At 39.4% G+C, this 27,379-nt stretch overlaps 1 protein-coding gene across 4 annotated transcripts in view; it reads right to left on the minus strand.

The window, feature by feature from the left end:
• The window catches only part of SOX5 (SRY-box transcription factor 5), a 257,211-nt gene that overhangs the window by 39,628 nt on the left and 190,204 nt on the right, over positions 1 to 27,379 (minus strand). For all 4 annotated transcript variants that reach the window (XM_054386406.1, XM_054386407.1, XM_054386405.1 and 1 more), the window contains exon 8: positions 15,725 to 15,871. In XM_054386406.1, coding sequence (XP_054242381.1) covers positions 15,725 to 15,871 — 147 coding nt within the window. The remainder of the gene's footprint in view (positions 1 to 15,724; positions 15,872 to 27,379) is intronic.

Genomic DNA, 27,379 nt, shown 5'->3' on the forward strand with positions numbered 1-27,379 from the left:
CACCTCAAAATGAAAAAGCTCCTTCTCATTCAGCATCCCTGAGAAAGCAAAAATTTAACTTGGTAGGCTCACTCTCTCACACACACACACACACAAAGAAACCAAACCAACAAACAATTTCAGTAAGACTTTTTTTGAGTAAATCTTGCCAGGGCTTGGCCTGAAAGGAAAAGGGTCCACACTGAGTGAAGATAAAACATAGGCAGAGAGACTAGCCCCTTGGGACTGTGCTAGTCCATACTTCATGCCAAAACTGGGTGCTGTTGTCAGCTTTTTGCTTCTAATAATTATTGTTCAGCTGTATTTCTCACATTACTGCTGTACCTACTTACTTGGGATTATTAATGAAGCACTTCTCTAAGATGGCGCAATTCAGTGGCTAAGCAGGAAGAGTGACTTCAGCACAAGTCAGCAAGGACTGACACAGACACCACAAACCTTCAGGGGAAGACAGCAACTGATTTTTCACACTTTTAACCATGCAAACCACTTTAAGTGATGTAAAAATCATTAGAGAGGATCACAAAGCTGTTGGTGGGGAGGAGGGGAAATGTTTCTTCCTAGAAGGCATGCTTCTTCCAAACTGCCCCCACTGAAATGCACTGCAAGTAATAAAGTGCAAGAGGGAAAAAAAAAAAATCACTTCTCTAGTGTACCACAGGAATATTGAATAATTAAAGCTCATAATCACTCTGACAGCTTTGGCCTTATTTTACAAATGGGAAGAATAAAGCACAAAGTGGCTAAATGATTTGCCTCATCTCACAGAGTGAGAAAGCAGCTGAGTCACAAGGAAGAGCAGAGCAATTGCCATTCTTACTCAGAACAGCATTTTGGGTTTTTTGATACTGTACTATAGTTCCTAAAATGTCCAGCTGCTTCAAAAGAAGCTGCACGTATGTAGCAGTCAGACAGTTTGATGTTTGGCATGTACTCCTGAACTTTTGTTGGGCAGAGACTTGAGTGCCCTGCTGTATGATGCCTGGCAGCTTGGGTCTCACTTAGATTATTTTTAAAAAATCCTTGCTACATAATTCTGTCCCAATAAACCTCAGGAGTCCAAACATGTGGTGTCATGGCATTAACACACTCTCCCAACCACAACAAAGCTGTTTGAAAAAATGGAAATGGTCATTAGATTGGATTTTGTTTACTGCCTAAACTGAACCTGGAGCCACCACCTTCCAACAAATAATCCCAGGAAATGTTAAGCAGAATGAACAGCAATGAAAACAACAAAACCTGAAAGGACTTGGAAGGACTTGGAAGGAAATAAAACAAGGACCTGCAAAGCCAAACAGCATTACAAACTGGTACATTTTAAATGAACAACAAGAAAACACAAGCCACACTGATCAAAGCCTCCCACCTCCTCTCTGTGGTGGATGACACCTTCGCTGGGAGCACACCACCACCTCTAACCCCACACCTGCAAAAGGAATTAATTTCAAAAAGAATACAGACCAAAGTGTACCATATCAAAACAAATTAGCAACAGACCCCTCCTCCTGCTGTGGTCAGGCAGGAGAAGCAAAGAAGATGTTGCATGGATTCTAGGATTCAGTGGGGGATAAAAATGACAAAATAAAACCATAAAACCCCAGCTACTGAAAACTTTAGAAGGAACAAGTCAAAAGAGCTTGAAAGAAAAGAGATTTCAAACAGCTTGGAAAACTGGTAGTGGGCTAAAAATTCCTTTTCAAAAAAGCACCTGTGCTATCCCTGGCTTTGGATACCTGGATGGAATCTAGGTAGATTTTTCACTAGGAGAGGCAACAATGTATGCAGCACTACAAATAACCAGTGCAGAGATAACGTGCACTGTTTTTATTTATAGATACATACAACTGTAAGAAAAATGTCAAAATATGTTTTGTAACTGTAGATATGACCTGCCTGACAATTTGTTTTTCCAACTAATAGCTTTTCAAAGGGAAACTATCAACATAAAACTCATCCATCTTTAATGCTTGCATGCTATTAACAACATTCAGGATCACTAAAATGAAAAATTATTTTACAACTCTGTCTGCTGGATATTTTTTTCATTTCACCTCCTTAGATGAAATCTAATCAGCAATTCCAGAAACTAGAGAGTTGAATATACTGAAAGGAACATTCAAAGCAAACACATGCTGCACCATTGAGTACTGCATTTACAGAAGAACTTGTTTAATACTTATACTCCATCCACAATCACATTTGTGTGGTTAACTACTTGAAAGTAGGCTTCTTGGGAAGAGGGATTCCTTTTCCCCTGCCACAGTCATGCCTTTTCCTATGGCTGATACCTTGGGTCATGTCAAAGAGACTCTGGCTCAGCTGCTGACTTCCCAACAAGCTTTCTCTGTGAACTTGCATGAGTGCCTCATTTATCTAATCTTCTGCACACAGCCACTGATATCTTTGTGAAGTTGTAATAAAATATTACCAACTAAAAATGTCTGTGTTTTGCACAGGTGCTAATGGCTACAGAAAGTAAAGTCCCACCTCTTTTCTCTCAATTCTCTGCTTACAAATTTGGAGAAAATACATCTTTTCATCTATGAAAAGGGTTTCTCTTGTGCAAACTGGGCATATGCATCACATGTTTATCTAACTGCACAGGGATCCCACCACTTAAAATTCTATAAGTCTAATAAGCATAATTTCTGTTGTATAATTATTCTAATGAACATATTAATCAACCATAGTAATGAAAATAGAAGTATATTGTAGTTTTTGTTGTTGTTGTTGTTTTTTTTAAACTTGCTGCTCTAAGTACTGAATGCAGATTATAAGCAGAACAGTGCTGAAGAAGTATTCAGAGCCCCTTGGTGCCTAGACTTCAGATTCTATTCCTGATTCACACCAGCAAAAATGAAATCACCATCAGGACCAGTATTGGGGCCAAATCGCTGGCAGGCACAATGAACCACTAATTGCTGGATTCATTAGTAAGACTCATAGTTTGTCCCCATGAGATGCTGAAGACTTTCTGCTCCTTTTAAAACCTAGCATCTCAGAAATTAAAATTAACAGCTGCAAAGTAGTATTTCTGTTACACTGTAGAAACTCAGCATGAACGTGAAGTCGGATCACAAGAATGCCAAAAAAATCTATTATGTAAAATTAGGCAGATTTTTATCTACCATTTTTCCTGCTAATTCTGTAGAACACACATGCATCCACACACAATAGATATTCCATGCTGCTCCTCGAGCCCAAATAATTGGTTACAATACTTTTTGTAAAGCTGAAACAAGACAACCGCCTTAATAAACACCTTTAAAACAGCCCCAGCTTCAGACTGCTAAGATTGGCTTATACTTTTCAGACATAAAACAAATGTCTATTTAAGAACATATCCAAATGCATTTCCATCACTAAACCAGAACATATTCACCTCCCAGAAGCTAAGACTGTAAGAGATGAGAGGGAGGGAGGGAGAGAAGAGACCTTTAGTCCACCTACTGGCTTCACTAAAGGCAATGAATCCAGCCTGGCTCATTTCAAGTAGGTTCAATTGTGTCAAAGGTTACCCACAAGCTATTTCTTGATGATTTATAGCTGATGTCTACAGATCTCCTTTTATTTTAATGATTACTTCAATACAGACGTTAAGATATTCTTTGTCTTCACAGAAGTATAGGAAAAGGAAGCTGACATCTTAAAAAAAATTCCAAGGGCCTCATTTGCTGTTTCGAAACAGGGCCAGCTCTGGGCAGTTTTTGTATCTTATCCAGAAGAAAAAAAGGGAGGGGAAAAAAAAAGACCCCATCTTCCTTTTCTCTCATAGTAAAGCAGCTGTGGTTTTATGACTTATTCTAGGCACAAATCCTAGAGTACTGACTCAACATGTATGTCCAGTTAATTACAATCATGACAAAGACACTAGGATATTTGGTAAGCATGAGATAATTTTATCAATTCACCAGTAAAAAACATGTCTTTAGATCACATTACTTTGCTCTACTTGAGCCCAGAGCAATTTACAAAGTGAGCCCCAAATGATACTAAGGGAATCCTTCCACCCAGCACTGAACTGTGACCACACAGAATCACAGAATCAATAAGGTTGGGAAAGACCATCAAAGATCATCAAATTCCAACCTGTCACCCAAGACCTCATGACTACTAAACCATGTCACCAAGTGCCATGTCCAATCCCTGCTTGAACACCTCCAGGGACGGTGACTCCACCACCTCCCTGGGCAGCACATTCCAACAGCTAACAACTCTCTCCGTGAAGAACTTTCTCCTCACCTCGAGCCTAAACTTCCCCTGGCACAGCTTGAGACTGTGTCCTCTTGTTCTGGTGCTGCTTGCCTGGGAGAAGAGACCAACCCCCTCCTGGCTACAACCTCCCTTCAGGTAGTTGTAGACAGCAATGAGGTCTCCCCTGAGCCTCCTCTTCTCCAGGCTAAACACCCCCAGCTCCCTCAGCCTCTCCTCACAGGGCTTGTGTTCGAGGCCTCTCCCCAGCCTCATTGCCCTTCTCTGGACATGTTCAAGTATCTCAATGTCCTTCTTAAATTGAGAGGCCCAGAACTTCACTTGAGGGTGAAGAACAGCAGTACAGGAAAAGCAGCAGCAAAACATACTGCACCAATTTGAAATTTAAGATGTCATGTCAGTAAAACTCCTGACAGTTGTCCAAATGTGAGATGATTTTTAACTTCAAAATTAGTCTACGTGTGTGCATGTGTGTCAGAATGAACATGAAGCCTGTGAGCATGTCTGGCATCCTCATCTCTATAGACATTTTGAGCACACCAGCCAATCTCCATCAGGTCTGGTGAAGTCCTTGAAGTTCTTACATAATTTGTGTGGAGGAACAATGGGATAAGGGAGGGGAATGCTCCAGTGCTTGCCCACACTTTAACAGACACCAGGGTATTCCCTGGAGAGACAGGTATTCTATATTTCCAGTGAGAGTCCAAATATTGAGACTTCACAAATGAAAATAGGCTTCACCAGTTCTGGCACTCTTGGAGCATCTTGCACATTTTAAAATGAAGGCAGAACAGAAAGTATTCTGTTTGCTGTGCTCTGCAGGCCTCTGCATATCTGCTGTTTTCTCACTTAGGTTAGACAAAACGACGTGGCTATTGTCTTCCTCACCCACTAGCCCAAATTAACTTGGAATGGTAGTGGATCTCCTGGGTATTACACCACCACATCATTCTGCCTGTAAGCTGCAGTTCACTACAGAAAAACTGGTATTTCAAAGGCTTTGAAATTAAGAACAGTAAAGCCAGACATGAAATGTAGTGAGCAGTCGTGTGACAGCATTTTAACTTTTGATACCGTGAACAAAACTCTACATGCACTTCTCAGCCAAATATATGTGCTCAATTTCCCTGACCCCAGCTTAGGTCTGTGCCTTTAACAGAGAGTGTTGAAAGAACAGGCTATCATGGATATCTATGATGAATTAGAAGCAAACAGAGATTAATTAATTAATCCCAGAGTTTTAATTGCAGAGTCTATTTTCAGTGGACATCACAAACTAGGATAAGGAGGACCCAGAAAGGGGAAGAAGATAATTTCAGAGAAGACTAAGAATATTTGAAATAGGCACAAAAAGGGGTCATTCCAATCTGCAAGCAAAGCAGAAAAAACAACAGTTTAGACTAGAAGGAGTCAAGATTTATTGAGGCAACCAACAGCTAAACTCAAAATACATTAACTTACAGCTGTAACGTGAAGTCTATACAGCTCTTAGCAAGGCTAAAGATAAAAATAATCAGTGACCTGGAATGACTGCAGCCCTGAGAGAGCTACCTTTAGAAAGAAATTCACAAGAACCCAATACAACAAAAATACTCTGCAGAACTGTTTTTTATATATGCTTGATTCCTAATTGTACACTGAATTAAAGCTGCTTTAGTAATTTTGTCAGTGTATTCCTCCTCTTTCCGGTACACTGCTTTCTCTGGAGCATTTTAGAGATGAATAAATGTACCCCTGAAACTCAACTTTAAGAAGCTTTTTGTGCCAATTTTCCCATGGATATGTCACGTTGGGTTGTGCTTGTCACTGTGTAACTCCTGTTGTGTTCTGTTAGCTTGAAATCACCTAACACGATGTGGCTGATTCATGACGTGACATGTCACTGCCTGGCATGTCAGCTGAAAGCCTGCACAAACCCATGTGCTACATCTCCATGCACACATAGCTCTTTGGAATGGCCCCCTCTTTTAAATTTTCAAGCAGGTGCTGGCACACCCACTCTAAAAATTTTAAAGCACTAGAAACTTCTGAAAATACTCAAAGTTATATACTTTCTGTAACATCATTATTTTAAATTGAATTGCCTCCTCTCCAGCATTCCCATTGGAGAAATGGTCCTACCCTCCAGGAACTCCACATGCCAAGATACTAAGCAATCTTTTACCAAAGGTGTTTTTCTTAATATATTTTTTTCCATATGCACACACCAGTTATGACATTAGCAGCATAGAAAAATGTAGCAACAGAAGTGAAACAGAAACTAAATTAATTTATTTGTACTGAAAGTACAGACACAAGTTCATATCATGTGGATAAAGGCACATGGTCAAGATCAAAATTACAAACTGGTTTCACATATGAAGTCTTGTCAAACTATATCACAAGCCAAAATGGTTTCTTACATCAGCTTGCCTGTCCCTGATTTTCTTTAAATGGTGTTGAATGTTCTCTCTGGATACTACTGAAGCACTTTTACTGCAAGCTTCTATAGTAAAAAGTCTAATTCTGATGAGAAGTATTTATGTCTTAGAAGAATTGCCAAGATGAAGTCTCCTATGACTTGAAACTGAAAATTAATCCCACCTGATTAAAATAGTAACTCATAGATTCATTTCCTTAGCAGCTTTCCAAGCCTTTGAGATACATTTATACTATTCTGCAAGTTTCAGCCATGACAGCCTGAAGCTTTTTCTTTAAATGAGATTCTCACATATTCACATGACTCTAGGAGCTGAAACTTTTAAGAAAGCTACCCATTCTAAAAATCACAAGATGTAGCCACGCTGTTTTTAGTGACAGTTTCCACATAATTTCTCTGAAACTCTCTTTTACATTAGTCCATTTTACACTAAACAATTCAAACTGCATTCTGTACAGCAAATGTATAGTTCTGAGGAACTTCTGTGAAATATTTGCCAAGCACTTCACATGACACTAGAGTTAATACTAACTTATAAGAAACTCTTTGAATTTGAAAATAAAATCAATTTCTTCTCCGTTCTGCTACTAAATGTTGCTTCTCTTCAGCTCTCCACAGCTACTTGGGATTATGGATTAAAATGTTTCAGATAAAAATATTGTAGAGCTCCCTTGTTAAATGATAATCATTTAGCTGTGGCTACAGGAAAACTTACTGCAAAATATATTTTTTTGATGCTTAGTTTGAATTGCATTCTGCCTGAATGTGTCAAGAGGAGATAATTTCAAATCTAGTATGTAATGTGGAAGCAAATCACCCTTCTGCGACAAAGCAGTTTCTGGAAGCTGCTAGACTGATCACATTAGAATTTGATTCAATCACTTCACAAATTTACTTTCTGCGTTGAAAAGTTCTACATTTGGTAAAAGATGGTTACATTGCTGTGCAGCAGAGAGTCTTGCCAATGCAGCCTATGCATGTTACTTTTTATTATTAACATACACTATAAAATACCCAAATATTTAAATGAAGATGCAACAGGGAAGCTTAATTCCTGAAGTGAGGTACCTGCTTCCACTCTAGAAGGATCTGGTAGAATGGGAGTCCTCTGCTCCACTTTGAGCTGCCCCTAATCCATGAAATGGGTGTATTGCTGCAGTGCTACTATTTATCATTAGCCTGTGCTCCTGGAATAAAGACATTCCTGTATTTAGAGTCTCTAACAGCTTGGACTCTAAAAAAATAAATCTCTGGAACAAAGGATGACCTTTAGAGGAATTTCATATTATGAATGAAACCAGGAATTAATCTGATGTTGGCACAACAGGTTGGTTTGCTATCTATGTTTAACTTAGATCTAAAATTGGTACTTCATCTTTGCAGTACTGTGATTCACAGCAGCTCTCAATAAAGAACGCCACATCTCAAGCTGAACTTCACATATTTCTCCTTATGGTTGGCTCCCCTTCCTCAGCAGAAAGACCCTCTCCTTAAACATCGTCAAACTCTCCTCACAGAACAAGCCCACTCAAACAGAAGGAGGATCAACAAAAAAAGCCTGTAACCAGAAAAATCTGATTTTTCTTTGTTTCATTATGCAGCTGAAGATTCCATGCTCTGCTAAAGCCCTTTTACTGCTATTCTTAGGACTGTGTGGCCAGCCAGCAACAACAGCGCAACAGCTATCTTAGTGGTATTAAAAAACCTTGACATTGTGACACTGTTTTCTTGTTTGGGACTCTTCCAGTCTCTTCTTGCAAAATGCTGCTCTTTTTCATCCCAGCTCTTTGTTCCAGGTGACACTAGGTGGGCAGTTCTGTAAAAAAGGCTTCTGCAGAAGTCGATGTTTAGGTATTTCTGAGTAACAGAGCAAGACACTGAGAGCAGGAACAAAACGTCATGTCCCAGCACTCTGGAACACTGAGGGATTCTGGAACTGAACTTGGCTTTAGTAGCTGCTTCCTGAAAGTAATAGTGCCTTCCTGGTCTTCGCTATGAAGCCAATCATTTAATCAAAAAGAATGAAAACAAGGACCCTAATGCCACTTGACCAATATTGCCTTTAGGAAAAAGTGGGTATTTTGTTTATTCATACCAGGTAAGGAACACACTAGTGGCAAGGAACAGCAGTGAACTAGTAAGAAGTGCACACTGCCTGACTGTCATGGCCCCCTCACTTTAAATCTCTATTGCTCCCTCTCTGATTTCTGAAGACCTCTCTTTCAGAAATGCTTAATTCCTGTATCTGGCCTTCATTTTGTGTTCACTGATTTCAGAGTTTTTATCACCTCTTTTCATTTTGTTATGTTTTCTTCTCGATTTTCATTATAAAAAAGGCCTGACACGGGCTGACTGGCTGGCTCTCAGCATGAAAGATAGGCTCCTGCCACTGAAACATGATATCAGGAAACAGCTATGGAGAGTTAATCTGAAAAAGCATTCTAGGAGCCCCTCCATGTACTTAATCTACTTTTAGGAAAGTAGAGATTGGTGGGAGGCAGGCAGAATGCTGTGCAAGTCCTCACTGCTGCTGCATTTCAGATACTGCTATTTACATTGGTTTTGTTATTCAGAACACCTTCTCTATTTTAGAAAAGGATCTTAAGAAGATATGTTAATACACATCACTTCATTCTGCTCCAGCAAATGGTTTAAAAAAAGTCATTGCTTATATGTCTGGATGACATGTATGAAAAGTATAGTAAGAAAGATTGTGTCACCAAACCCACATTTTGGATTTGGGATTAAAAGCATGTGCAGTAAAGGAAAAAAGGTTTCAAGTAAAGAGATGATCAGCTACAAAGCCTCTATTAAGAATGGACAGGGATACTAAAGGAGTAGCATAGTACCAAGAGGCACAGCACAGACAGGACAGATGAGGTCTCAGTTTACAGCTCCTGACTGCATCCATGCCAAAAACTTCTCCCTAATTATCTTACAATTATTTCTAATCTGCTTGATTAGAAAAAGGGGACTGGGAAATGCAAGCACTGAGAAATGTTTTGAATGTACCAATTTTAATATTGTAGTGCTGTTATTTTGGTGCTGAAAAACTTCATAGATTAATTTACAAGAACTGTTTTCATCAATGGCATATAAAGAATTTTGTCCAGTCTAGAAATTTTCAAAAGTAAAAGAGCCTTGAAAACCTTGGAGATAAATCTTCTGTAAACATGCCCTCAATGTTCCAGAAGGGATGGTGCATATGTCACTTTAACAACAACTCTTCACTCTAAAATACCCCAATACTCTTTCTAATGAAAGTAAGGATGCTTTAATTTCCTGCTGCTTGGGCTGGTATTCAGCAGTTGCTGTGCTCTTCAACCAATAAAAAGGACAGTAACTGCCATTAGTATATGAGGCCTAACATGTGCAGTGGGTTAGTTTCAGACAGGTTCTTCTCTATTTGTCGGGGAAAAGAATTTGGCCCCATCTAGCACAAAGAGTCATCCCTTTGATCACTTGTACACAGCCATGATTCACAGATTCATAGAATGGTTTAGGTTGGAAGGGACCTTAAAGATCATCTAATTCCAACCCCACCCCACCCCCTTGTCATGGGCAGGGACACCTTCCACTAGACCAATCTGGCCTGGAACATCTCCATGGAAAGGTCATCCACAACCTCTCTGGGCAACCTATTCCTGTGTCTCACCACCCTCATGGTCAAGAATTTCTTCCTAATCTCCAGTCTCAATCTGCCCTCATCATGCTTCAATCCATTCCCTCTCGTTCTGTTACTAGAAGCCCTTGTAAAAAGTCCCTTCCTGTCTTTCTTGTAGGCACTCTTCAGGTACTGGAAGGCTGCTCTAAAGTCTCTCTGGAGCCTTCTTTTCGCCAGGCTGAACAGCCCCAACTCTCTCTGATCCCATAGGGATCAGTCTTATTTAATTACAAAGCTGCTCTCTTTATAGCTGAAGTACTTCATAGTGTGCTGCAGAACAATTAGCTCTTGTTTCCAAAGGCAATTGATATGACCAAATATAAAGAAGAGCTATGAATAGGAAACACCAATATATTTCCATATTCAAAGAGCACATCTGTAGAGCTGAAATTGAGTACCTTCCTTTAACATGTTCAAAAATGGCAGCTCTGAGGGTACAAGGAATCTCTGTCTACTTATCAGCTAAGCTTCTGCAGCAGTTAGAGCATGATGTGGCAAGCAAGCTGAGGCAGCTATGTGTATAATGGAACTTAGTATTTTACCCTAGATCTCCCAAAGATAAATTTTCCCATTTGGTGCTAGGATACAGAAGAGAGAAATGAGGGAACGGGAGACAAAATATACCCAAGTTACCAAGGCTGCTTAGGGCAGTCACCTAAAATGAAGTTCTAGTTGACAATTTGCCCAAAGTAGAATCAGAAATATCATCTTGATGACTGTTCTTATTACCAGCACATTTAGGGCCTTTTACTTTCTCTTTTCCTTCAGATTTTTTTTTTACTTCCCTCCCCCTATATTTTTATCCTGAGTCAAGAAAGCTTTCCCAGTGAAACTAGGAAGTATAATCCCATCATTAGTTTTGTGTGAGATAGGAAAATCCCCAACCAGCTCTCCATAGGAAATTCTTTACTCATTTTCCCTAGTAACACAGCCTGTGGTATATGTGAATTAAAATGCCCATTTCAAAATACTTTTATTCATTATTCTGTCTCTAGTATCTGATGTATTTGGTAAGGAAGTCAACAGTGACTCAGTTGCAGTTTCACATCCAGGATGACCTTGCCTGGGTGAAATGGAGCAAACAGAGTTAGTCCCTTTCTATACTTCATATCGGCAGCAGTTGCAGAATCATCATCAGATATTCCTCAAAAATGGAAGAAGTTCCAGTGGAGAGTCTCTGGCCATTTTAAGGTCAACCTGTGCTGTGTAGAGAGGCAAGCTCTATGCCTTTCAAAGCTGATTCTGTTGTTGACTATAGGTGACACGAACAATATTTCAATCCAATGTTTAATTTCGTGATCAGATGATCAGATAATGTGAAAATAAAGTCCCATCTTCAGTTAATGATTTGCACTAATATTTGTATGGATATTGCAGCTGAGGAGAATCTGCTTGTGTATATCTAGCTGCTTAGTGCTGATTCTGGCCTGTCTGAAACACATTTCCTTTCCTTGTCACAACTCCCAGGTGCTACTGCTGAGCAAATAGTAACATCATTGCCAGAAGTACTTGAAAAGAACAAAAAAATTATCTGGACAATCTGTGTGCTGTTGCTACTGATGGAGGCATAACTGTGAGTAGAGTTAGGGCTGAGTTAGAAGAACTCTCTCCTGCCACGTACCACACTGAATTGCTCCTGTTTTTCAGCAGCTGCAACTGACAATGCACCACGCTCTATTAAGTACAGGGAATCATTTAGCTACGTTTAAAAGCTACATTGAAAATTCATTCCAGAATCACTGCACTTGAAAGATTACATGGAAAGGGGCTAGTATATTGCATCAGGCAGGCACTAGATGCTACGTTTATGTATGCAACATAAAAAACAAGGAACAAAGGCAGGAAAGGACAGGGTCCTGGCTGTGCACATGTGATGCTGTTGTACTCATCTTAAGTCAGTGAGGACTGTGGCTATCAGGTGAGAATCCTGGTAAGACGGTAAAGGTCACTGTTCAGATAAACATATTCTCTCTAACACTGGTTGTTTTTATCTCCTGCATGTTCCTGTACAACCAAGAGGCTTGAAGTTCATCACAAGACAGACTGGTAGGTTACGCTGCCTGGTCCTTATCTGCACCTGTGCCTGTTCTCTCCTACTTACTTGGGAGCGTGTAACCACCTTGAACACCCAACAGAGCAGCATGCAAGCATTTATATGATCAAAGGAAAAATGTGCTTAAGACAGACTTTGGAAATCCAACAAAATTTGGCAAACTTCAAAGATAGTTGCCTTTCAAATGGGTTGTGGAGGAGGCCTTGGTAAATTTGAATGGTATGATTAGCATACCGGCTGTTTTTAAAACTGCTCAAGAAGAAGCTGTGTTAAAATCCATTTCCGCAAGACACACGCATTTTCTTTTGGACAGGCTCCACTAGCTCTGTTTCTTAAATCAGTTTTTCTGGCACAGATTTCTTCTTGGAAGAATGTACGACACCAGCTCAGTTTCCTAACCAAAACTTGACAGAATGTGTGCAGCACAGCATAATGACATCTCTACTTCATGGCTTCCTAAAAGGTACAGCACAGAAACCCAGGAAGTAAATCTGACTATCCCAGGTCACATCTACTGAAAGGTGAGCAAGACAACAGAAGATGCCAGGGTAATCTGCCCAGCACAATGTTCAAACACTGGTGAGGGCCACTGATAAAAGCTTTGCCAAAATGGGAGTTGCCAAGGTCTTAGAGGAGTTTAGGGATGTGTTCAAGTCTTACTAGATTTAAAGGATGATCCTTGGCAAACTCCCCCTGATGCTTCTCAGCATTTCTAGAGCCAACAGTTGTTCCATCTGCTGCTGAGGCCGACTTTGAAGAATCCTTGCAAAGAGCAGCATGCTAACTTTAACACTATACAAGAGGAAAAAAAACCCTACAGCTTTTCAGAAGTGACCTAGATGTTTGCCAGTAGCTTGACACACTCCCAGGTAAGGCTGTCTCCTTGTCTCCAAACACTTGAGTGCATTACCAGAGCTGCGCCAGTGTAAACTGTGGGCTGAAAACAGAGATTGGGCAAACAGCATCTATTGAAACCTTGTCTAAGGAATTAACTGTTCATCTGTGGAGGGCTGATGTACAGTGACAGGCAGAAAGACCACCATGAACTAACTTCAAGAACCAAGTTGCTAATAATAATAATAAGTTAAGCTAATAATAAGTTGTTTAATAATAATTAAAAATGGCTGTGAAACTCAGATACTCCCTGACAAAGCTAAAAAATACAAATTAAAAAAAGATATTATCAAACACAATAAACTTTTGGAGCTGTTGGACACAAACAAGCTTTGGAAAAAGCAAAAGGAAGACCCACATAGACACAAACGAAGGTGTTTAGCTTCACCATGTAAGCCTCGGTTTCTGCCACTGTGATGGATTTGTCAGCATGTTTTCTGAGTCGGGCCACTGCACTATTGTATAAGCTTTATTCTAATTACTGTAGGCTCTATAAAGGTTTCTTTATCATTTAGTATTATAAATAATTGTGCTTCCAGGCTGGAGTTCAAAGCTCAGTATAGCATTCGCACAACACCACAGGCAGGTCAGGTGACCTTTCTCCAATTCTCCTCTCTCTGGTGCTGAGGACAGACAAAGTGATATGTCTGTCATACGCCATTACCATTAGAACAGAATCTTGTTCTTTTATTACAACTGAACTCCGCCGGATTTCTCAGCAGGAATGCTAAGTGAAATCAATGTCTTGGATTTCCAGGCTGAGCTCAGAGGTCACAGCCACTCTATCATTTCTCAGCATTATCCCTTCTCTTTCTCTCGCTCTCTCTCTGAGCCTCCAACTGGCACGCAGCAGATTGAAAACAGCATGCATCACAAGGCTCATGCTGTACAATTTTACAGCCTTTTGGAGTCCCCTTCCCTTGCGTTTGGCCCACTTTTTTTTTTTTTTTTAATTTGCAATTTGCAAATAAGTTTTGTTTGTGTCCTACAGAACTGAAAGCCAAAGGCATTGGAACACCTACAAATATGAAAAAAACCCAATAAAACACAAAGGACAACAGAGGTGATCTTGACAGCTGCTAGTGAGACAGTTAATGCTTGATGTTACTGGTAGACATGGCAGGCTTTCTAATTCCACAGTTGCCACAAAATAAATACTGTGTCCCCTCAGATCTCGTCAGACATTCTGCTTGTGCACAAGAGATCCAAAAAACCCACCAGTACTTTAGCGTAGCGCATCTCACAAGCTTCTAGCCACACACACAAAAAAAACCCCTTGCAAAATGCACAAAACCCTCTTGTTAACCATAGACACAACTTTTTGGGAAAGCACCCCAAAAATATAATTGAGTACTGCACGCTTTTGAGATTCCTTGCTCTACAGTACATAAAAAGGATTCCAAGCCTAGGATAAACCTCATGAAGTCAGAAAGTCAGCACTGACAATAGAAGAAAGAAAACGTAGACCCAGAGCTTGGTTCATTAACCCAACAGTTACTGGTTCTACATTAGATTTTTGTTCTTCTAACATGTTTTTCACTGAGCTGACAATGGTATTCTTTGTTTGTCTGGTTATTTTTAATCTGTGGTGGTTTACTGTTAGGGTAAAAACAAGACATGACTGTCAATTCAAGGAATCTTTTCTGACATGATAAAGGACATGGACAGCATGCTAGAGGACACTAACAAGAAGGACACATATTTATCAAGTGCTTGCTGTGACCGAAATAGGACTGCTTTTCCCCTGCATTCCTTACCTAAATTCTTCCTAGCTGCTTTCCAATACCTAGTATGTGCCATTTAGTTTTGACCTGTTACTTTTGCTCTCATCTGTGGCATACATGGAGCTCATCTTCTTCCACTGTACATATTCGCTGTCTTTTTTCTGGGTATAACTAATCACATACTGGTGGTGTTACACAGGTGTGACCACAAGCTGCTAGCTTGACCTCTTCCATGAGCATGGAACTAATTGCCCAGCTATGATCAAGATTACTCATCAGAGCCCATGACTTGATGGATAGATTCCAGCCCTGTTTGACAGACATTGCTTTGGAGACTTACTCCTCCACAAATTCATACTGAACCCCAGGACAGGAAGGGCTACAGATCAGGTACCCCACTGCTTTCTCTCTCTCTTTGACACACTTGTGTGCTTGAACGGGAGCTGGTCACCTCAAGCCTACTACCTATTACTGAAGATGGAAGAAACAGCAGAGTGATAGCTAGGACACTGTAAGGGAACCCAGAAGATCTCAGCTGATGTGATGTCTGTTTTTGACATAGTGCATGAATGGTTTTTTGGTGCTGAGGTTCCTCCGCTGTAAAAATGGCACAGTGAATATCCTCCCATTTCAGGAAGCCATGTTGAGAACAAAGCTGCCTGCAACTGAGAGGCACACAGCTAGCCTTCAGAAAACAAACACAAGCAAGTACCCATACTGTCAGAAAAACAATGCTGCAGGGCCTGGTACAGTACCTTGCTTTTGGGCGGAGGGCTGTTTGTGCTCTTGTCTGTGTGGATGCTGGTAGGTGATACTGCAGCACCAAGGTTACCCTGGGGTATGCCAGGTATCTTGCCTCCTGGAGATACTTGCATTGCAGCAAGTTGGGCAGCATACAACTGCTGTAAAAACAAACAAAAATGGAGGAGGGGAAGACAGAGGAGAGACATCATCAATAAAAAAGTTCCCAAAACTTCTACAGTAGATGATCTATTTTCCTTCTGATGAGTATTTTTTGTTTAGCACATTCGTACACTTCAAGACAAGAATTGTCATCTCCACTTTTGTGACTCATTCCTCAGGGGACAAATGACAGACGTCACCATGAGAAATGTCCAAGCTTCCCTGTGTGTTCAGGGATTCAAAGCAAGGAACAAAAGCTAATCTTTATGGTTTGCTTGAGCCAATAGGCAATCTTCTCCTTCCTGAGACGACTCAGGCAAAACAGCATCTCCACTGATATCAGTCATCAACCCCTGTGAAATTCACATGGTGTTTGATATGGTGGTCTCTGTGTTACCTTCTGTGTTTCCTTGTCTTACTTGATATGTTTGCCTTGTTTGCACAGGCTGCAAGGTGTCTGGGACAGGGAATGTCAAAGATTTGTTTAGCACTGACTGTGAGAGTCCACTCTCAACTGGGTTCTGGGGATCCACTACAGTCAATATAAACATACACACAGCCATGGTAATGTACTGTCCAATAGCAACTAGAAGCTCCAATTAAGACTAAGAACCCTTTCTGTGATAGATGCAATGCAGATACACAGTGGGAGTGTTTTTCTCTGCAAAACTAAACCAGTAAGGCACTTAAAACACATTCTTTCATTATTAGCCTGTGAATACTTATAACCACAGTCCTCTGTTCAAAGCCCTACAGTAGTAGTTTAAGGATAGAGGTCAAAAGCAGAGAAAAAAACCAGACAAATTGGCAATGCCTGAAAGCAGCTCCCCTGACCTCCAAATGAAAACTGGAGAAAATAAACATGGTGGGCAGGAGAAGCAGCAGTTGCTGCTGCTTTGTGAAGAGTGAAGAATTCTGGTGAAACCAAATAGAAGTCAGATGCCTGAGAGCAGATAATGTACTAACAAAGGCTTTCCCTCCTCACTTACAGTATCAGTTTCAATGCCTCACGCTATGCACTATTTGTGCTGTGAGAACACATGTGACGTGTAACACTGAACGATGGTGCTCTCTGCCTGCAGGTGCTAACCGAGCTTTGGAGATGCAGCATGACAAGGGATAACATGCAGGAACATGGAAGTGGTGTGGGAAAAACAAGAGAACTTCATTATGACTAGTCTAAGAAGTCTTGTTCATGACACTTAGCTGTTTTTAAGTCACTTGTATACGCTTAGTAAAGAAAAATGGTTCGATCAGAGGGCACTAAGAAATGCTAACCCAAAGCAGCAACTCCAAAAGAGGAACATCAGGATTCATGACAGGATTATTCCACATGGAGCTGTGCAAAAGGTAGACAAGACACTACTATGTGCTAATGTGCTATATAAACCCTGTAGCAAATGCTTAACTTGATCAAATGGGCAAGATTGACTGCTCTGAGTCTCAGGCTACCCTGGGTAACATCCTGTGGTTGCCTGTACAAATTCTTGCCTTCACTGATGCACAACCCTAGTCCTTTCACCTAATTAAAAGTAAGCATTTTCTGCTCTTTTAGGTGTAATCAGCCACCAAGTTTTTATTTATTTTTCCACTCTTTCTGTTCTTTTCAGATTTTCATTCTTTTCCATTTTGAATCCTTTTTTATTTCTTTTATCGTTGATCAGTGTTTGTTCCTTATTTCTCTGTACTTCTTAATCACCATTTATCCATCCCTTTCTGTTTAGCCTCCCTCTCTTTCTCTATCATCCATTCATTCATCTGTTCTCTCCTTGCCTCTTCCTTACATTTATTTATTCATTTATTCCATGTATTACACCCAGTGAATTTGAGCCAAATAGATGCAAATCAGCTACAGATAAAAGTTATCAAAACCAACTCAGCCACAAATCAGCCACAGAATCAAATGCATGTATTTATCTGTTGAAGTTCATATCCATTCATTCTTTCAAAGGAAGACTAAATCCAGCAGGGAGAAAGGAACAAGGGTCTGTGTGAACCAGTGAAGAACTGCAGCAGGCAGTTCAAGGAAAATCAAGACAGCTTTATGTATGAATTAATGTATCAGAAGGGCAACAGTTGTTTAAGAAATAGGATACATGACTAGGGAACAACACAAACATAATTGGACTCTGGTGATGATAGAGCAGATCTTTTCTTTTGCTCCCTATTCGCAAAACAAATTGAGGCAACTATGGGAAAAAGACAAAAGACAGTCAAAGGGCTGTTGAGCAGGAAAGGATGAAGTTTGCTGCTAATCTACAGATTAGATAGCAGAGAATATGCCTGGCACACAAGTAAAGGTAAAAATAACATAGTCAGTTTGGACACTATCTTGGGTACTGAGGCATCTCTTTTATGAGAGGCTGAGACACCTGGATCTCTTCAGCCTGGAAAAGAGAAGGCTGAGAGGGAATCTTAATCAAGGCACATATGGTCATGAGGACGGGTCTGGGCTCTTTTCAGTGGTGCCCAGTAATAGGACAAGGGGCAGCAGTTACAAACTAACCCACAGGAAGTTTCATTTGAACTTGAGGAAAAACTTTATTTTGAGGGTGACTGGAACAGGCTGCACAGAGAGGTTGTGAAGTCTCCTTCTCTGGGGACTTTCAGAAGCCATCTGGCTGCATTTCTGTGCAACCTGATCTAGGTGACCCTGCTTTAGCAAGGGGGTTGCACTAGATCATCTCTAGAAGTCCCTTCCAGCTCCTACCTTTCTGTGATTCTACAACACTTAGCAGTCCTGAACCACGTGGAGTCATTGACAGGTTAGATAAGGACTGGGATGTTGAGTACTGAGCCCCACAGAAATTTCTGTGAGCCTTTAGAGAAGACTTTACAAACAGAATCCTATAGCTGAAAAGAGAGAGAAAACAGCTTCTATTTGAGGTCCAAAGAGTGAATCACAAGAATTCAAGAATCTACACCATCTTACACCTGTTCAGTGGTCACTGAGAAATGTGTTTGGAGCTATGAATCATCCCTTACAGTATTGTCAATGTAAACAAAGTAGATGATGACTAAATAAGCACAAGGAATGGATTTCCCTCTGCAATAGCCCAGGAGGAATCTGTATCTTTAGGTGGCAAATGGAATATACAGAATTTCAAATGCCAAGTTTTATCCTCAGTTCATGGACAGATATAGCTCAAAAGAGTGAAGCACACAGTATAGTGTGGACTAATCTGGAAGGCAGGATGGAAGAAAACCTATAAAGCCTTCCATTCATGCTTTGCACAAACTTCTGTCCTGTTATCAGAGTCAACATCTCACCTCTAGTTAATTCATTTTGAGAATTTAAAACAAACATTAAATAAAATCTTGTAAGAGGTCTCTTGTTACAGTGCTCTCTTAAAAAGTCCCTTCCTGCAACATAAACCAACTGAAAAGCAACATCAGGCCCAGTTTTAAAGTGGAAAATGTATACCTTATGAAATTGTAAGCTATTTACTCCTATATTCCCCTCTCATTTAAAAAAAATGGACAAAAATATACAATACACAGCACATTCCTCAGACCATCAATATTTTTCAGCTTTGACATTATTGAACATGTCTGCTCACATGTAGTTCTTTTAGGACATGATGACCTTTAGCTTATACTCAAGGAAAGGGCAATAGTGTGACCAAGTGCTGTGAATCAAGAAGGCTAAATGACAACAATTTATGCATTCATTTCAGATACAAACTGAACTCCAGCAACAAAACATCTCTACTCCTGCTTCCTCAACAGTTTCAGATTTTGGAGCAACCGACAAATTGGTCACTGTTGAAATATTCAATTGTCACTTAAAACGTACCTTTACATTTTTCAAGTAATGAAACCAAGGCATTGAAGTTAATGAAGCACTACTATTTTAGACTATTTTATTTTTGCTATACATAATAAATAAAATAAGGATAATATTCTGATTATATCTGAGATATAATATCTGAGATAGGTAAGACTTCTTCAAGAAGGCAGAATCTGGCTTCTGAAAAAGCAATTAAAGAGTAGCGTGTGTTGTTTGCTAATAACTAAATAACTATGTTTCAGCTTCTCTGCCCAAGTACAATACTTCATGACTTGTTAATGTTTTCTCATTAACCTCTTAGAAAAATCAGAACAAAAGCACAATGTGATACATTTTAAAATGAGCAGGAGATACAGTTATTTTTTTAATGTTGCCTCTCTGTTCCTAATCTATTAAACAAAAATCCCCCATTTTCTCTAGGTCACCACCTAAACCATTTATAATTTTTCCAATATATTAAGCAGAATCATTCAGTTGAACTCTCCAAATGGACTAACTCTAAGAGCTCTTGGCTTCATGATTCTGTAGTACATCAACAGCAAAGCCTTAAGGTTAGACAGGCTTTGAAAACTTTCCCCTTGGGCATTGTTGTTTCATGTTAACAATGTTCATTACTGCATTGAGGGTACACTAAAAATGAATTCTTGTTCTATTAATACAGAAAATGAGAATGAGATTTAATAGCAATTTTTAAAAGGGTTGAGCAAAGTGTTACCAATTACGTATGCAGAGACAGTTGATTCAAGCACCTATAGGCATCTGGGTTACGGTATTACCTCTTATTAAAATATTTTTATTAGAGAGCAGTAGAGATTAAGAGCTGCTACTGAAAAAAACACAGTGAGATAGAGACAGGTGGTAAGGGAACCTGAATCAATTAGTGCAATGTTTCTGATATAAACTAGTTTTTCAGTGGAGCTAACCACAGTGATGAATTCACAAACCATTATGCTTAAATGTTAACTGTTGACTTATCCAACACTTCAGTTTCTTTGTCATTTTGACACCCACCATTAAAAATATACACATGAATAGCCCTGTTCTTTGATTTCTGCATATTCTGAGGGGAAAATTTGTAGAAATTGAGATTCTCTCATTCAGGAAACATGAGTTTCCTTTTCTTCACCTCAAATTTTATGCTTATATAAGGCACGCAAAGTGTTTGATTATGGTGGAAAATTCATTTTAAATCTGTTCACAAGGACACAAGGAATTAAAAAGAAAAAGGAATTAACATAAACCAAACATGTGACATATGTCCTACTCTAAGACAGGTTTTTAAAGGTGGTGGCAACATGGGTAAAAAAGTTAACTACAGAAATTAGAACTAAGGCTGCACTCTTTAGTGATTGGTAACAATGTTGTCTAGATCTTCTATAAATAAAGTTCTTCACCTAGCTCCTCAGTATGTATCTGAAAGCTACAAACACCAGATTTTCACCTGTTCTGTGCCTGAGTTTCCTACAAAGACTGTTACTCAATCATTTCAAAGGGACACACTGGTTTATACATTCAAAACTTCACCAAAGGCTTTTTAGTGCCATTTGTCAGCACCAACTGGGAGATGTTCAGAAAACACAGACAGTATGTGATCACAATTTCAATGAGCTCCCTTAAAATCTTGTCCAAAGATCTCTTTCAAGGTGAGTTTTACTCAGCTTCAGTGCTTGAGTTGCTAGCTTCACTTTGGGCTAATTTCAGATAAGAACAATATAGCTCAAGATCCTCCAATGCACTTAAAGTATATTTTTTATTTTGCTTTTATTTGTACTTTATGTTGTTCTTTAGAATTCTGAACAGACTTGTACAATTATTACTGTTCTACCTACATTATATCTTTATCACACCCATTTCCTAAAAGAAATTGCCCCAGCTCCCAGTTAGGAGGTGTGCATATATCCCACAGAGACATTTTCTGGCAAGGGACCATGACTGAACTAGTGTTTCCTTTATTCAGCAAGTGAAAAATAGAATTAATTCACCCCAAAATTGTAGACCACACAGAGACTAGAGAAATGTTGAAAAGCTACACCGTTCTTTCCTGTGGCCACAGAAACCATCTAACTTCCTTTGAAAACTCCCATCCTAGCTTAAATCTGTATTTAGCTTCAGCGAGGAAGACAGGCAAGTAAATCATGAAGCAAGGAACAGTAGTAAATGTGAAAGTTAAGATGTGGCAAATTAACAGATAAGTAAAAAGCTGTTTTTAATCATCAGTGGTAAGGTAAGGCTTGGAAGAACTGCCTCAAGAAATGGTGGATTTGGAGTCTTAGAAGTTTCAGTCAAGGTCGGATGCGTTTCTGGAAGATGAACTTTAAAGAAGGAGTTTATTATGCCGAATAATATTTTACATCTTGTTTTGTCAGATTAGACAATCTAGTTGCCTCTCTAGCTTTAAAAAAACCTGAGACCTAGATAGAAACATTAAGAAAAACAAGTTCTCACTAGAAAAACTGTAAAGCATTCACAAGCAGAACAAGGCTTCATTTATACACTTCTTGAACGCAAGTTACAAGCACAGACTTGTAAACACCATCTCTCTCAGATTAGAAAAACATCACCTTTAGAATTGGTAACCACAAGTCTCCATAAAATATGATTCTGGTAGCTGATCTGCAGGGTTATTCCTGAGAATAATCCCACTGTAGTCAACAGGACTGCTTTACTGAACTAGTTCTTTTCCTGTTTGGAACTTCTATGGTACGATCAACTGCGGATCCTTGGCGTGCAGAAAGAAGGCTGAAGTCCATGTCAGTGAAATGTGAAGGAGCTCTAAGTCTGCATTTGAAGTGATAAAGGCTTCTATCATGGCTGCAGTACATTCAAAACAATGCTTGCTCAGCTTGGAAAATGACAGACAAAGTAACAAACGCAGGTACAATTTATGGTAGCTCTGAGGTCAGAAGCAAACAGAATTTCACTAGATATAGGGCTATCATTTCATCTAAACATAGCTGTATCTGTCTATTAGCTTCTATGGGAAAGGCATTAACCATTAAACATTCTATCAACATTAAGAATTTAGATTTCCTTGAAAGGCAGTCATTAATTCTACCAATGCCACTTAAGCTGAAAATCAGCACCCATGACATCACCTGACCATTCCTGCGACACAGGAAGACTGTAGGAAACTCCTGATTAGAGCCTAGACCTCATGGCTCCTTTGTCTCTTGCCTTAACAAGAAGACAATCCTTCTACAGGATGTAACTGTAGGAACTTATCAATAGACACTTCCTATCAGGGACTAATAAGATCTGTTAGTTTCTGTGATAAAATATCGTTGTAAACTGTGTGTTTAAGATTGTCTGCTCTTTACAAATGAAGAGTTTTTAACTGGAAAACAGCCCAAGTGGCCTACATATTCATACGTACCACGTTCACACCATATGACAGTAATTGAAAGAGAGTGACTATATGGAATGCATATTGGAGAGGAAACTCGATAATGTCTTCTGGAAAAAGCTTGTTGGCTGAAATGTTGCAGATGAACAGTGTCCCCTTCAAGGAAAGTAATTAATATTGTACGTATTTTAAATAAAATAATCTAGCAATAATTTTTTCCCTATAGTTTCTTTACAGCACCAGAATATAATTTGTTCTTGCTGCCAGTACTATTATTTATTTTTACAGCAACTCCTTTTGTTAGAAAAAAAGATAAAAGAATTTGTTTAAAAGACATACTTTTGACAGCATGCTCCTTAAGGAACATGTAGTAAGATGGGCAGTGGTAATGTGGAAGACAAACAAAAGGGATGTGTAACTGAAGAAGGGGCTTTTGTTTCGTAAACTGCATTCCCTTCATCACTGACTATTCTGTATTGGAGATGAAGTGTCTGTATGAAGGCTCCAACAGAGACCTCTGTCCCAGTACAGCTTTTCTAAATTAGAATCTTGAAGTCAGTAAAGTGGCACAGATATTGCACTCTTGTAGGAACAATCTCACTACTGCCTATTTGTTTACCCCAAGTATGCTTCCCATGAGATTTTTTTATCTATCCAGATTTTTGGCAACTAGCTCAGGGCACCTGACTCCAGTAAATGTAATTTCCCATTTGAGAGAACAAAATTCTGTGAGTGGCTATTTGACAAAATACTTATTTCATAATACATTGCTTTCCTTGACTGGTACTGTATATAATCACTCATTGTTATCCATTAAGTGACTAGAGTAGTTAATAAGCAAACACTGCCAGTGGAATTACTGTAAATAGGGTTCTATATCTTTCAGATTGCTGAGCTATAATTAAGGCATTTCACCATTTTATACACATCTCCTTAAGCGACTCTTTCTTCAGTTTTTATTTATAGACTTTCTGGTTGCATTTTATGTTGTTATATTCAACAGGGATTTAAGTCAGAAAAACTCTGTGCCTGCATTAATTACTTCAAATCTGAATGCTCTCTTTCTCCTGAAGTGTAGAGCTCATAGTAGAGAAACAAAGGTCAACTGCATTTCTTATTTTAAGAACATAGATTTGCTCACTTGAATGCTGATATGGTATCAGGTTCTTGGATCTTGATGAACCTAAGACTCCTTGGTGACTTGTCCCTCCTCTTCTTCAAGACTTAAATTGTGCAAGAGGTATTTTGCACAACACATGGACCATCACACTCAGCCTGCTCTAGAAACTCTTTTGTGACAAGTTGTAATGAGAATACAGTCCCTCCTTAAAGGTAACAGCAGGTTTATAATCACCTACCAGAAGCAACAGTGTCATATAAAATTATAGTGTGTGGGAGGGGACAAGAAAGAAATTAAACAACGAAGTAAGATGAAAGAATTGCACTTGGATATTTTTCCCAATGTATTTTCTAAAGCTCCCTCTGACAGTCATATCTTCATTTATTAATTATGATATTAAACGATGAAATGAGAAACACGTTCTTTCTAGTCTCTTTCACTCCTGATATTCAGAACATTTCAGAATCTGGAGTACCATGCAAATGTATCTGTTCTCCTTGAAAGTACAACACAACACTGTTACTCAGTTATCTAAGGTGTACATCTACTCAGGTCATTTGCTCTTTGAACTGAGTAGTAGTATGTGGTCAAAGGGTCTGGATGAAGGTGCATCTCAGCTGCTTCCCTTGTGCCAAGCCTCCCTGAATAGAACACATGAAGGAGGAAGTACAAGCAGAAGAAGAATATTGAGAAGGAGAGATCAGTGGTGGAGAGATCATCTGAGCTGTAGAAGCAAACCTGTTTATTTTGAGAGCTAAACTAAACCAAATGGATTCCTAGAAGAGTTCGAAAGAGATTTTTTTTTCCTTCCATTTCCCCTTAGCAGAGAACACTAACAGGATGTGACACGACTTCTTTATTCAGCTATGTGGTAGTTGTTTTGGTTTATTTGTGTAGGTGGAGAAAGCAGAGCAATGATATTCTTTTGGTGGAGAAGAATGCCAGTTCTACAGTGCTGGGGTTTCTGTCCTGCAGAAAACTTTCAAATAAGCTCTTTCAGAGTTCAAAAGCAATCCATTTACCTCTCATGTAATTTTTATTCATGTTCACTGCCTTACATGCTCATTATGCAAGTCCTCCAGAAAGCTAACAAATCCTGTCTCATCCTATGGGATCCTGTTGTGAAGTCATGGTAACAATACAGGGCACCAGCTCTCCTTCCCAGCAGCACACTGTGATCCCTTTTCCTAAGAGCAGAATACACAAGAACTGTGGAAAGCTCCATCTCACAGGTACTTTTCCTTTGGATTGAACCCACATGGAATCCCTGTTTCTTCCATAAAAGTGTTTGTGTTCTAGGTATCACTTAAGACAAAGAGAGCAGAAAAGGTCTATAGACCTGTGGGGAAACTTTAATTCCAACCGAGAATATAGAAACTGGTCTAACTTTGACCTAGACCATTTTGAGCCTCACCGAATCAGAGCATATCTGATTTGTGTTCCACACTAGCAAGCCAGTTTTACGCTGGTCAGACTCTTCTGATGTTCTCAAGGGTGAGCTCTATCCACATTTCACTCACAGAAGCGCCTATTTTCAAACCTGCTCCATTGCTGTAAAATGGGCATTTGCTGAACTGGGATGTCTGAGATTAGGAGATGACAGGATACAAAGAGGAGATGTTAGAGAATGTGGAGGAGAGCGCCATTATTTGTTAACAAACTTGCTGAGGACAGCTGAAAGAGTAGCAAAGCACTCAATTTCATTATTTTGGAGTTTGTCTCATTATACGAAAGTCATCCTTTAACAAAATGAAGTGGTAGAAACAACTCAAGAGCTGTTAAATCTTTTTATTCTTTCATTTTACGATAAAAATGGGTGTGGTCTGTAAAACTCCCCCTCCAATGGCGCCCATAAAACTCCAGAGAGCCTGAAACCTCTGTGAAGCTTTGGCAAACTTCTCAGGAAATAACATAAGAAGCTGCTTTCTGGTTCATCTCATTATTTCCATGCTTACACTGATGTAATGGGAAGAGTGACACTTCGTATATTCCATTAGGGCACGCACAGAAGTTTAATTCTTAATTCTTAGAGACTTCATCCCCCCCAAAAGTGGTCTCTAAAAACATCTCAAATCCCTCAGGATTCAGTTTCTGACTCTCACTGCAGTGAAACCACAAACATTAAGGTCCAATAACACTTCATGGTGAGACTTCAGCCCACGCATGAAGAACGTTAAATGTAGCCTGAAACTTGGGCCAATATGCCCCGTTTGGCACATGCTGTACTCCAGGTTTAAGAAGCTGCAGGCACAATAACATCACTGAAGGTCAAAGGGAATTATATCTTTAACTGTTATGTTCCTCACATGCTATGCATCGCTCAAGCACAAAAAAAGCTTCTATGATGAACTTCGGAACTTTACTAAGAGCTAAGAGGAATATGATGGCTGCTTCTAGTTTTAACAATCCATATGGACAACAGAGAGCTGCTACAGCTTTATGTTCTCTCATACTTTGTAGTACCAAACTGACCAAAGAAATGCAACCTTCTCCATACTTCTCCACTGCCACCCTTATATCTTGATGAAAGCTGTTGAGACCAAGACTCTTCCAGCTTACTTGGGATACCCTGTGGAAGTGTCCTCTCTCCCCCTCAGCTCTAGAGCATTTTGCTCTTCACTGACAATGGGCGGCAACCTCCAGCTGCCCAGGGAAAGGGTTATACATAGCCACATATTCAGCAACCAGTCAGTCATGTGCACTATATATTAATGCTACTTAACTAGTTAGAACCTCTATAATTACTTAGTACATCTGCTCTATCCATGACTATTTATTAAACTTGATTTTCACAATTCTCTGAGAGAGTGAAGAGATTTTTTTCAAAAGACATAAAAATTGTCGACTCCCGACTGAAAACGGTGCTGTTCGAAAATTGTCCTCTTCACACCAGTTTTTAGTATAGATTTTTTTACAGCATAAAGGTGGATCTGCTTGTCCAAAAACATTAACTACTGAAATTACTGTGCATGGTTAGGAGACATTTTTCAGTTGTTAATAATGTGGCTGGGTTATAAAACCAGCTAATCCCTATTTTAAATTGTTCATCTGGAAATTTGGATTAGGAGGGAAGAAAACAGCAATTTTTATGTTTTAGAAAGCAGAACCAAAACATTAAACTCTCTTCAATTCAAAGCAACAGCCAAAATTGAAGTAAAATCAAATTTTTAAATTGCTTCTGGCTTAGTTGTCTGTAAAGCAGAAGGAGTGGGAGTACCAAGGAGTTTGCAATGGAAACACCAAGAAACCTCTTA

This window comes from Indicator indicator, chromosome 14 (assembly GCF_027791375.1).
Source record: "Indicator indicator isolate 239-I01 chromosome 14, UM_Iind_1.1, whole genome shotgun sequence".
Lineage (NCBI taxonomy): Eukaryota > Metazoa > Chordata > Aves > Piciformes > Indicatoridae > Indicator > Indicator indicator.